This window comes from Phoca vitulina, unplaced genomic scaffold (assembly GCF_004348235.1).
Source record: "Phoca vitulina isolate PV1807 unplaced genomic scaffold, GSC_HSeal_1.0 scaffold29, whole genome shotgun sequence".
Taxonomy (NCBI): domain Eukaryota; kingdom Metazoa; phylum Chordata; class Mammalia; order Carnivora; family Phocidae; genus Phoca; species Phoca vitulina.
Genome location: NW_022589732.1, coordinates 15044289 through 15057650, shown reverse-complemented (window position 1 = coordinate 15057650; position 13362 = coordinate 15044289). Strand labels below are relative to the sequence as shown.

General features: G+C 35.3%; 1 protein-coding gene across 4 annotated transcripts in view; it reads right to left on the bottom strand.

Annotated features, from left to right (window-relative positions):
- The window catches only part of ADK (adenosine kinase), a 506764-nt gene that overhangs the window by 82081 nt on the left and 411321 nt on the right, over positions 1–13362 (bottom strand). For all 4 annotated transcript variants that reach the window (XM_032423645.1, XM_032423647.1, XM_032423646.1 and 1 more), the window contains one exon: positions 7641–7755. In XM_032423645.1, the coding sequence (XP_032279536.1) occupies positions 7641–7755 (115 nt within the window). The remainder of the gene's footprint in view (positions 1–7640; positions 7756–13362) is intronic.

Below are 13362 nucleotides of genomic sequence, written 5' to 3'. Positions count from 1 at the left end.
TAACATTATTAACTGGACTATATTAAAAATGAAGAGCTTTATTTCTCAAAAGATACCATACAGAGAATGGAAAGGCAAGCCACAAGGTGGGAGAATATATTTGCAATACATTTATCTAGCAAAAGACTTGAATGCAGACTGCAAAAAGAATTATACATCAATAAGACAATCTAATATGGCAAAAGACAGGAACTTTACAAAAGAAGATATCTAAATTCTAAAAAGCAGATGAAAAGGTGCCCCACCTCACTAAATTAGGGAAATTCTAATGAAAAATACAATGAGAAACTAGAGCATACTCACCAGAATGGCTAAAATAAAAAACATGGATGGTAGAAAATGCTGATGAAAATGTGGAAAAATAAAAGCCATTCTATATACTTCTGGTGGTCATATAAATTGGTACCACCACTTCGGAAAACTAGAAGTGGAACTCTTCTGTAGTATAACTATGGTGGTGGTTGCATGATCTTATGCATTTGTTAAAGCACACAGAACTGTGACACCATGAGGGGTGAACTGTACTTATTAAAAAAACCAACCTAGATATGAAAGGAAATCAAAATGGAATACAAACTCTTAGAAATAAACCTAACTGTATTACAAATGAATAATATAACCACATTGAAGTGGATGGAATAAAAGAACTAACCTGAAGTGACTTTGGATAACAGTATTTTGACTAGACATCAGAGGGCTAAAGATAAAAAGAACTGTAAGCAAATATTGTACTCTAGGAAGTAAATATGTTTCGCACAAGGGTGTGGGTAAGTAATTCAAAACTACTTTGGGATGGAACAAATAAGTAAATATATTTTAGATAATGAGAGCCAGAACTTTCAATGTCAGAGGAAGAAGTTAAACGGAAGGAAAGGGTGTAGGCTAGAATGAACTCTGTTGTTGGACTGGAATCAAAGGTATCAGCAGTTTCAACTCATGGAATTCAAATATAAATAGATAGATAGATATGGAAATAAATACAGATGGATATGTATGCATCAGTTATTATATGTACAAATATTGCCAATCTATTTGCTAAGAGGGTCCCAAAGCAATGATTCTCAATTAGCAATGAGCATGTCTAGCACCCAGATCTGGGTTTCTAAATATCGTTTGCTAATTAAAGGAACCAGGGTTACTTGAAGAAGTGGTTGATTCTAGGACTGTAGCAGGGAAAATACAAGCACCTAAAGCATCATAGGTTGTCAAAAAGTAAGATAATGCTCAAAAAAGGATGGAGACAGAGCAAGATAAAAAGTCTATATACTGGGTGATTCTACTTCAAAAAGAGACAGAACTAATTGTTAGTAGTACAAACCAAAATAATAATGGCTTCTAAAGTGCTACAAGTGTTCTGTCTTGATCTGGTGGTAGTGACATAGGTATGTTCACTTAATAAAAGTAGTACCAACTTCATATGCATAAAACTTAAAAACAAACTATATAAGATGTTCTATATTTTGATTATGGTGATTATTTAGTGAAATATATGTGCACTTTACTATATGTAATCTATACCTCAATAAATTTGACTAAAGGTCTTACCAAAATAATGCTATAATGGGGTTAACATTTGCCTAGGCTAATCTCCCAGGGCTAGGTCTCCCCAGGGCTAGGTCTGAGATCACTACACCATACAAACCATGCCCCAAAGATATTCCTTTGTCAGGAATGTGACAGTTCCACATATGTTATTCTAAATTATTTTTGACCTCTTGGTTAATTAAAGGACTTTGTCTTTTGTGGTTACAAAAATCGAAAAATGGAACATGAGTTAGTATTCTAGTTGTTTATATTCCTAGTTAAGAAATATACATTCTTCAAAATCCAAAGAACTTTTTTCTATGAATGTCATACATAGACATTCTGAAAGAATGCCACTTAATTTGTCCTATCCACACCATCACCAACCTATACCAACAAGATCATCATTTAAAATTGTTTTGGCTGTAGTAGAGATAACATTTTCAAAATGACTTATAACAATTTTTTGTAGGAATAGGAGTTGTGATGATGCGCTGACATTATTCTTCCAGCTGCTGAAGTTGTTTTTCTTTAGAGTTTACATTTTTTATTCCACACTTTCTGTACTTTATGTCTACCAGAATTGTAAAGCACACTGACCTTTTCTTATAATGTACAGCACTGAGTACTAACAAAGAACATGAAAACTTAACTAGAAAATGGGGTGACAAGTTTCTTTAAGGTCTCAGGAACATGAAGACAAGTAACTCCAATAACCCCATTTACTTATAAGGAAATGATAAAGGGCACTACGATGTGACTATCTTAAATTATAAGCTAATCAAATGCAGTTACTATTTAAAATAATATATGTAGATTGCTAGTAATAGATGAGTACATGACACTTCGTGATGTATCAAGAGAGAAGCATTCACCAAGACTTATTGAAGTACTAGATGCTTAGCTGCTAAAAGGTTCTGCTTCTATTATCCCACAAAATCATAAACTTGAGGCAACATTATCGAACCACCTAATCCAATGGTTCTTAAAGTGAGAGATGGAGGATAGACAGCATTGCTATATTACCTAAGGGATCTTTTCAACAAATAGACAACACTACACTTCCCATTCCACAGACTCTACAACCCCCATTCTCATACATCTTCTTGAGGATGTATATTCTAATACTCTTCACAGGGATGTATCAGGTTGAATCGAACATACTTCTATGAAGGCAGGGCTATATTTACTAAAAGTCCACTAGGTGATTCTGACATGGCAGCCCCTGTCTTCCAGCTGAAAACCTAATGACCTAATCTATTTCCTCCTATTGGGCAAAATTACAATTCAAACAACCCAGAAAGAATTCTGAAAGTATTCAGAAAAGTCTACAATTTATTCTTTAGTGGACCTATTTCATTGTGTCACATATGAGCCAAAGTGTGAAATGCATTATTTTCAATTTAGAATAAAAATCTTATTGCTTTTTCCAATTTTTAGGGACATATTTAGTACAGAAATTTGGAGAAATGTAAACTTTCTGTAAAGACATATATATCTGTATGTTGTATGTATGTATATATATATGCATGTATATAAAATATTTATTTTTAAAATTGTTAGTATAATAAGGTATTAATATATGAAGACCTCACTAGTAGGTGCTGTCTGGTAGGTAATAAAAATCTTTAGTCTTAGTTTTTCTACATTTATAGACATAGGAATGACCTCCTTGACCTGACTCCCATGCTACCTAAGAGGTTCATTTAATATTTATTAAGAGGATCAAAATGTATAGAATCATATTTTCTTTCCTGCCGTCATTCCTGGCTTCTTACTCTTATTACTTTCCAGTGCTCCTTGCCACTCCCTCCCCCAACACCCCAAAAAAGCTTGGAACTCAATTAGCCTACAAGCAATGAGACAATGGTTGATAGTGACAAAACTTCTGCACTAGATGGATATACAAAATGGATACACAACTGAAATAGAGGTGACCAAAAAAAACCAGGTGTTAAAGACTTTAGATTCACAATTTAGCAAAGAGGAATTCAAAGAACTACATGTGTAAAATAACAGAAAGTGGTTTATAGACACCATATCTCAAAAGGAGAAAGGTCTCTAGAATTAAATACCAGGAAAACGGATTTTGTTACATTATTGCTAAATGCCAAAAACTTAGCAATGATCATTTAAAAATACTCTACTGTGTGAGGTTTAAGGAACAATGATTCCTAATTAGTGTTTTAGTTAAGTGTGTTAGCACTGCCTTGTGCATTCTGGAATGTCACTTATGGTAAATTAAGGGACACTTTCCCTCCCCATCTTCCATTAGTATTTTAATGCTAGGAGGTGGGAAAAAGCTGATCCATATTCAAGAGCAAAGGAGGAAAAACAATAACAAATTGGCATCTCTTCTGTGAATTGCCCCACAGGCCAAGCATTTTTATGTTCTTAATCATTATTAAATGACTTAACATGACACCCAGAGCCTGGCGAATGATTGCATCCTGACATGAGAACGAATTACAAATGAAATGAAAGATCAAGCCGTATTAGAGGATTGCCTCTGGGAAATGAAAATCTTTAATTCTCTTTTATTATTGACATTTATTTGGCTGCCATGAATAACAACATAGCAAAGAGATTCAGCTATGCTTGTGCACTGAATAGCTTATCCCAGGGCTCAAAACTGCATTAACATTTATCATGTTTGCTTTTGTAGCTGACACCACTGAACAGATTCTCTATCCATCTTGTATTTATCATGCATTGCAGATATAGTGCATCCTCTAATTTAAGTTCATTTTCATATAGTAGGAAGAGCAAAGATTAGCCAATGTCTTTCCTCAAATAAATTCCTGATAGTAAGTATTCCTAAGAATGGCTTAATAGATTTAATAAAGAACAAAATGAGTTGACAAAGAAATTGAGTCACAGGAAGGGGGGGCTAATTTTAAAGGTTTCAACTTTGGGGAAATTGTGCAAATTCACAATGAGGAAGACACTTGTATGATATGTATATCAGGAATATATAAAGCCTTAAAATAAATGTCTCCATAAAGAGCAACCAAATAGCATTTTATGAATCTGAATGCAGTACTACAGTTCCTGTAAGATAAGAAGTCTGCATGTTTTTCAGTTTTCCAAATAGTGTTCATTGCTAAGACAGAACAGGCCACATACTATACGAAGACAGCAATCCAGATAGTTATTATCAATGCAGGAATATCTTTTCATGACATTTCTCTTCTCCCTTGCACAAATTAACAGCGTTGCTTTTTCTGTGATAACAATCAAAGATTATATGGTACCTGATGCCTTTGCGCATATGATCCTCTTCACTAATATGACTGGATTGCCCTCCTTTCTTTAAATTCTTCCTAGAATTTAAGGCTCAGCAAGGATATCAATGTATCTTGAAAATCACTTAGTATCTCTGATTCTTTTTTTTTTAAAGGCTTATTTATTTTAGAGAGAGAGAGGGAGTGTGAGCATGAGCGTTGAGAGGGGCAAAGGGAGAGGAAGAGAATCTCAAGCAGCCAGATGTGGGGCTTGATTCCATGACCCCAAGATCATGACCTACGCAGAAACCAAGAGCTGAACTCTCAAATGACTGAGCCACCCAGGTGCCCCTGTATCTCTGATTCTTGACTGAAAATTATTTTTTAGTTTTCTATTTTATAATTTTAATCATGGAAAATTTTAAACATATACACAAGTGGAGGTAATAACATAATGACCACCCCTCGTATACCCATCACCCAGCTTCTACAATTATTAACTCATGATGAATCTCATTTTATCTATAACCCCACTTCACTATTTGTCACTCACTGAATTATTATGAAATAAATATTTTTGGAAGTAAGTCTTTGAATCTTGCTTTTGACAATTCTAAAGTAAGAAAGTCGGAATGAATTAATTCTAAGGTTCCTTCTCCCCAAAATTTGACAATAATTTCTTCTTTGACCCTTTCCAGGCTTATAGATTTAATTCAACAAAAATTTACTTCATATTCACTATAACATCTTTCTTCAAGCTTAATCAATTTATCTCCTTCTCTGAGTCAATACAACCTATATAGTCTGTACCAATAATCAAGAAGTATAATTATACTTCTTTGGATTTATATTTTTATGTATATTAATTTTATTTCCAACTTAGATGCTTAAGGCTCATACCTTAAATTTCTATTTAACAGTGTACTAAAAGAAACACAAAGGTAATTAATTGCTATTGTTTATAATAATTATTAATTAACTGATGGGTTTTAATTTTAATGGTTCAGACAGAATTAACAGGTTTGTATTTCGCTTTAATAGTAGGTAGCATCATACTGACAATATTAATCATTTTAACCAATAAAATGCTTGTTTACTAGATGAAATTCCTATTCTATTTCTGTGTCATAAAATAGATGACTGAGTAAAAACAGAAGTGAGGTTTTCTTCTTGAATTTTAAAGCTGAGGAAGTAATTTATCTCTGGATTTTATTTGTTTACAATTAGATAAATTCAGGGTGCTGGGGTGGCTCAGTCGGTTGAGCGACTGCCTTGGGCTCAGGTCATGATCCCAGGGTCCTGGGATCGAGCCCCACATCGGGCTCCCTGCTCGGCAGAGAGCCTGCTTCTCCCTCTACCTCCGTCTGCCGCTCTGCTTACTTGTGCTCTCTAATTCTGTTAAATAAATAAATAAAAATCTTAAAAAAAAATTAGATAAATTCATTTAAGTTAAGCATTGTAATTTGCTAAGTAAAATTTTTTTCAGGGGCGCCTGGGTGGCTCAGTCGTTAAGCGTCTGCCTTCGGCTCAGGTCATGATCCCGGGGTCCTGGGATCGAGGCCCGCATCGGGCTCCCTGCTCCACAGGAAGCTGCTTCTCCCTCTCCCACTCCCCCGGCTTGTGTTCCCTCTCTCGCTCTCTCTCTCTCTGTCCAATAAATAAATTAAAAAAAAAAAAAATTTTTTTTTCAGGAAAGACATTACTAGATTGACAGTATCTCCAAAATACCAGAGTAAATAAACTAAATCAAAGTGGATTTACTCAACTGAATTTTAATAAATTACCTTCTTGAAAATGAAATCTTTCCTACTGAGACAGAAGGTAGGTATATTTACTAAAATAAAAACACTACGAAAGGTACATTTTCACAGAAATAGAACAAACAACCCTAAAATTTATATAGAACCACAAAAGACCCCTAATAGTCAAAGCAATCTTGAGAAAGAATGAGGCTGGAGGCATCACACTTCCTGATTTCAAACTATATTACAAAGGTATAGTAATCAAATTAGTATGGTACTGGCATAAAAACAGACACCTGGAAAGGAGTGTCTTCAATGAATGGTGCTGGGAAAACCGCCACATGCAAAAGTATGAAACTGGATTGTTATTATGGATGTCCAACGGGTACATGAAAAGATGCTTAACAGTAGTAATCATCAGGGAAATGCAAATCAAAACCACAGTGAGATAACACCTCACAACTGTTAGAATGCCTATTATCAAAAAGATAAGAAATAAATGTAGGTGAGGTCATGGAGAAAAGGGAACACTTGTGCATTGTTGGTGGGACTCTAAATTGGTATAGTCTCTATGGAAAATAGTACGGAAGTTCCTCAAAAAATTAAAAAAAGAACTACCATATGATCCATAATTTCATTTCTGGGTATTTATCTGAAAGAAACAAAAACACTAACTCAAAAAGATATCTATACCCCCATGTTCACTGCAACATTATTTATAATAGCTAAGACAATAGCTAAGTGTCCACTGATGGATGAATGGATAAAGAAAAAAAAAATATATATATATATGATAGAATATTATTCAGCCATAAAAAAAGAGAAGAAAATCCTGCCATTTAAACAAAATGGATGAACCCTGAGTGCATTATGCCAAGTGAAATCATTCAGACAGAGAAAGACAAATGCTGTATGATCTTGCTGGGATGTGGAATCTAAAAAAAAGCAAAGCAAAACTGAACTTACAAATACAGAGAACAGACGGGTGGTTGCCAGACGCAGGGGTTGGGGTGGGGTAAGCAAAATGTATGAAGGTGGTAAAAAAAAATTATGTTGTTTTCAAATAAATTATAATATAAATAATATAGAATTCTGTTATAAATGATTAATCTTCATTATACTGGGCTTTGCATACAATTTCCACACGTACCTGTAGCCATTATAGTATCTTCTCTCCCTTGGGTGAAAATCACAATTCGCTGCCTCTTCAGGTTCACCTTTGGCAGAGCTTGTGCCTTCCTGGCTATCTCTTTAATGTCTTCAGTCTATTAATAGAGAGGAGGAAAAAGTTCTCATAACCAGTACAATAAAGCAAAACTACTAGTAGATTAAGGATTTAGCTTGTCATGTTCAAAATAGGAGAGGTAACACCCCTATTATAAGAGTGATTCTTTTAAAATTTCAACGATATACAAAAGTAAATAGTACAATAGCCTCCAAGGAACCCACCATCAAGTTGCAACAATTTTAAATTTATGATAAATTTTATTTCATCTATAGTCTCACTCACTTACCTTTCATATTATTTTGAAGCAAATCCCAGATACAATATAATATTATCTGTAAATGTTTTATTATGTATCCCTGAAAGGTAATGACTTAAACATAACCACATAACTACTATATTTTTAAAAATTAACAATAATTTCTCAATATTAGCAAGTAGCCATTTTCAAATTTCCAATTAAGGAGATTTGTAAAGAAAAAAAAGGAGTACTTGATTATTTTAGAGGTTTGGAGAATTATGCTGACTCTGGAAATAATGTTGCTAAAATGCCAATTTTTTCAAAGAACTAAAATGAGAGAAGGAGATGCTGTTTCCTATAGACTTAATTTTATTTAAAAAAGATAAAGTTAAAAAAAACTACAAGGTAATTCTAGAAACTTGGATGCTATTTTTCATATCACATAGGTCACGAAGTTTTACATCATAAATGTTCTGACTTGAAATCTAACTCTTGAGCTATTATCAGTAGGATTTTTAGAATCATGTTTTTTTTTTTTTTAAAGATTTTATTTATTTATTTGACAGAGAGAGAGACATAGCGAGAGAGGGAACACAAGCAGGGGGAGCAGGAGAAGCAGGATTCCCACAGAGGAGGGAGTCCGACGTGGGGCTCGATCCCAGGACCCCGGAACCATGACCTGAGCCAAAGGCAGACGCCTAATGACTGAGCCACCCAGGCGCCCCTAGAATCATGTTTTTTTTAAAGATTTATCTATTTATTTATTTGTTTGAGAGAGAAAGAGAGAATGCATGCATGAGCAGGGGACTGGAGAGAGAGAATCCCAAACAGACTCCAAGCTGAGCATGGAGCCTGACATGGGGCTCGACCTGACGACCCATGAGATCACAACCTGAGCTGAAACCAAGAGTTGGATGCTCAACCGACTGAGCCACCCAGTTGCCCCTAGAATCATGTTTTCAACAATTTTAGGTAATTTAAAAAATCCATGTTTGAATTCAGTGGGCCTCTAATCATCCATGGTTTGGGCTTTATTGGTACTCTATCACTGTGCAGTTTCAAACAGTTATGGAGAGAGACACAGACCAGAGGAGAAATATATCTGAGTGGCATCAAGAAAGTTTAATTAGAATATATAGGACAGAAAAATTTAGGTACTCAAGGTAGACAAGTCATAATGGTTACAATGAACATCAGAAACTATGACATTTTTAAAGGTATGAAAATTTTTAGTGAAATATTTGCATGTTGTTTGTTCACTACATACTTAAGAAATTCCAGATGATACATGAAGCTAAGCTTCTACTACACCTAACATGATGATTCCAGACGACCGTTGTTTCTGAAAAGAATAGCCATGTGTGGTAAGACAATGCTGCTGACCTTTCAAACACGCTATTTCACTTTTGGTTGCTTATTTTAGAACAAAACTAAGCCTGAACTCTGACAATATAAGAAAAGAAATTCCCTCAGTTTTTGGGGAACGACTATTAGAAATGACTAGTAACAGCTGAAAGGACCAAAATAAAATAAAATAAAACAAAACAAAACAAAACAAAATAAAACAAAGCCACATAATGACAGTGTTTTCACTCTCTCAAATAAATGTATACATTTAATTAAAATGACTGACATATATTCTCCCAATCTCCTTACCACACTTAAGTTTTACAACTGTCAGAATTTTGCTTATAATTGAGTACATTCATATTTAATACAGATAAAGGGGTAAAGCTCAGAAATACATTCACTTTATCATCTTGGGAGCAGAATACCATGTACGTAATGTTTTTTAAATAGAGGTCTTTCTTCAATGTGGTATAAGAAATAAATTAAGAATGAGAATCTACGGTTGTCTTCTACCAAGCCAGTGGGAAGATATATATATATTTTTTATGGGAGTTTTGGTAACCTAATCAAAAAAACCTTTCTTATGTCTCAAATGAAATCTTATAAAAATGGCAATTCAAGATTGAAATAAACTTCCCAAATATAAAACACAAATCTTTACAGGATGGTTAAACTTTATTCTAATTGTATCCACGTCCACAGTTCATATAAAACTCCTCTGTCACTCTGGGATCACTGTCCGTGAACACCAAATCTAAATTTCTTAACTATTCCTTCGAGGAGCCATTGCTTTGGCCTCAATAGCTGATCCCCATCTAGTATGAAAACTTTTCTTAAAACCTCAATTTTGTCTTCTCAAAGCTAAATATTTCTAGTTATGCAGCTACCTACACTTCCCTATAGATTCTTCTCCCTTATACTTGGGCTAACATCTTAGCAGAATTATGAAATTGCAAGGGACTTGAGAGTGTGACACACCTAGATGTGTGTACCTTGAGCAGGTAAATAAAACTCTATAAGGCTCCATTTCCTCATCTACAAAACTAAGAAAATATTTATGTTAAAAGACACTGGGGGGGGGGCGCCTGGGTGGCTCAGTCGTTAAGCGTCTGCCTTCGGCTCAGGTCATGATCTCAGGGTCCTGGGATCGAGCCCCACATCGGGCTCCCTGCTCAGCGGGAAGCCTGCTTCTCCCTCTCCCTCACTTGTATTCCCTCTCGCTGTGTCTCTCTCTGTCAAATAAATAAATAAAATCTTTAAAAAAAAAAAAAAAAGACACTGGGGGGTGGCGCCTGAGGGGCACAGTGAATTGAGCATCTAACTCTTGGTTTCAGCTCAGGTTGTGATCTCAGGGTCATGGGATCAAGCCCTGCCTCGGGCTCTGGGCTCAGAGTGGGGGTCTGCTTAAAGATTCTCGCTCCCTCTCCCTTTGCCCCTCGCCCTGCACGCTCTCTCTCTCTGTGTCTCTCTCAAATAAAATCTAAAAAAAAAATGTTGGGAAAGAAATATGCCCAAATAGTGGGCAAAAGTTTGAAGAGAATCAGGATATTTGCATAGTCTCAAAGTATTTCCCCTAAGATACTTCTCATTATAGATTAGTAGGTGAAATGAGATATTTGCATAGTCCCCAAATATCACCTCCAAGATATGTAATAAATACTATGAGAAAATAGTAACTTTACAAAAAATAAACTGGCAAACATCACCTTAACCCAGTGTTGAAAGTGAACATCATCAACATTAAGACAACGGGACATCATGTGCGTCCCCAATATGATGCACTGAGAAGGGCAACTCACTTCTGTGGTATTTCTGGCAAAATGCATAACCTCAACTTAACAGAAAATATCAGAGAAACTCAAATTGAGGGGCATCTATAAAATGATTGGCAAGTACTCTTCAAAAGGATCAAGATCATGAACAAGGAAAGAATGAGAAACTGTCACAGATAGGAAGAGACAAAGGAGACATGACAAATAAATGCAATTTGTTTTCCTGGATTAGATTCTCAAACAGAAAAAGGAAATTAAGGAGAAACTGGTGAAATCAGAATAAAGGCTGTAGTTCAGCTATTGGTAGCATACTAATGTTAACTTCCTTGTTTTGATCATTATACCTTCATTTGTGTAAGATGTTACATTAGCGAAAGCATAGTGTACTATTTTCGCAAATTTTGTAAATCTAAAATTATTTCAAAATAAAAAGTTGAAAATAATTGTTGTGAGGATGAAAGAAGATGAGGTAAGTGAAAGACCTTAATGCAATATTTAGCACAGGCTAAGTACTTAATAAATACTAATTTCTTTCCTCTAATGACCATCATTTTAATACTCTCCAAAACTGTCATATCCCAAAATCTCTAGAAAGGCCGTCAAGAGTTTTGAGTATTGGGAATTCAAATATGGTATCTAATAAGGGAGGAGAGAAAGGAAAAAGGGGGGAGGAGTAGAAGAAAGCTCATACAATTTAGCTATGAGCCATGTATATAGCTCTGAAGTGCTCACTAAATCTTAACTTCTACAGGCAGTAGGTATTATTCCTATATCCTCATTTTGTAGGGGAATAAACTGAGTCAGAGAGGTTAAGAAGCTTCCTAAGGTCACAAATATACTAAGTGGTGGAACCAGGGCTAGCATCCACAAAGTCTGACTCCAGAAATTACACTCTCAACCAATATTCCATGCTATCCACAGATTGTACTGCTTTTTGAATTCCGGCAGTGTGCTTCCTGTTGTTATCACAAAACTATAGCATGTTCAACTGAAATAATTTTTCTGCCACATGCACAAGTCATTACTGATCTTGAATTTAAGTTTGCTATTTTTTTCTCTTAATTATTCTGGCTTGTATTTTACCCTAGTGATTTTCAATTTTTGATTTCCAAGATATTTCTCATTTTCCAAGGTCATTTGGAAATCTAATCTCCTCCTCCAATGTGTTAGGATGTGAGTAAGAAAGAAGTGTAGTATATAAAGAGTACAACACTTAAAGAGCTGGCTCTGGTTCTGGCTCCATGATATATTAGCTATGTGTGACCTTGAACAAGTCATGTAGCCTATTTTTTTATTTTAATCTGTTGAACTGATATGGTAATACACACCCTACCTACCCCCAAAAGGTTTGTGTGAATATTAAATGTATTAATCATATGTTGGAAAAGGTTTTATATAAACTGTGAGGCATTTTATAGATGTTAAATTATGCTTTTATTGTCACTGCTGATTACACACTTAAATTTAGCATTGTCTTCCAAATTAAAGAATACACTCTCTTCTTTCCATTTTTAACAAGCTGATGATACAAATGTTAATACTGTCATAATCTACCTACTCCTATAGAATACCAATTTTGGTGTTCCCACACACTGCCTCACTTAACCATATCACATTCTTTTGTCTTCCAAACAGAACCTCCTATAATAATTATGGTGTTCACATGACGTGTCAGTCTCCAGTCTTATCTCCTACTACCTCCTCCTCGCTTACTTCATTCCAGTCACATTGGCCTTCTGTCAGTTCTTGGAGTACACAGTACATTATGCTCTTTCCCTTTTGGGCCTATGTGCTCTTGTTCCCTGTTGTTTGTTTGTTTTGCTTTTTTCTGTCAATACTAGATACCCGTATTTTTCAAGTTTTGCTTTCCTCAGAGAGTCATTCCATGACTATCGTTATCTAAAAAATAGGAACCCCTCCCATGTTCTCTTTCACAGTATACTCTCTGGTCATTTCTTTTTTTTTTTTTAAAGATTTTATTTATTTATTTGAGAGAGAGAGAGTGAGAGACAGAGAGCATGAGAGGGAGGAGGGTCAGAGGGAGAAGCAGACTCCCTGCCGAGCAGGGAGCCCGATGCGGGACTCGATCCCGGGACTCCAGGATCATGACCTGAGCCGAAGGCAGTTGCTTAACCAACTGAGCCACTCAGGCGCCCCTCTCTGGTCATTTCTGTCTTGTCTTCAGGGTCTATCAAAGTGTTAGGCACAGAGTTAGTGCTCAGTAAATATTTACTGAATGAATAAATGACTAAATGAAGAGCATTAAAAGACTACCTTTCTCTTT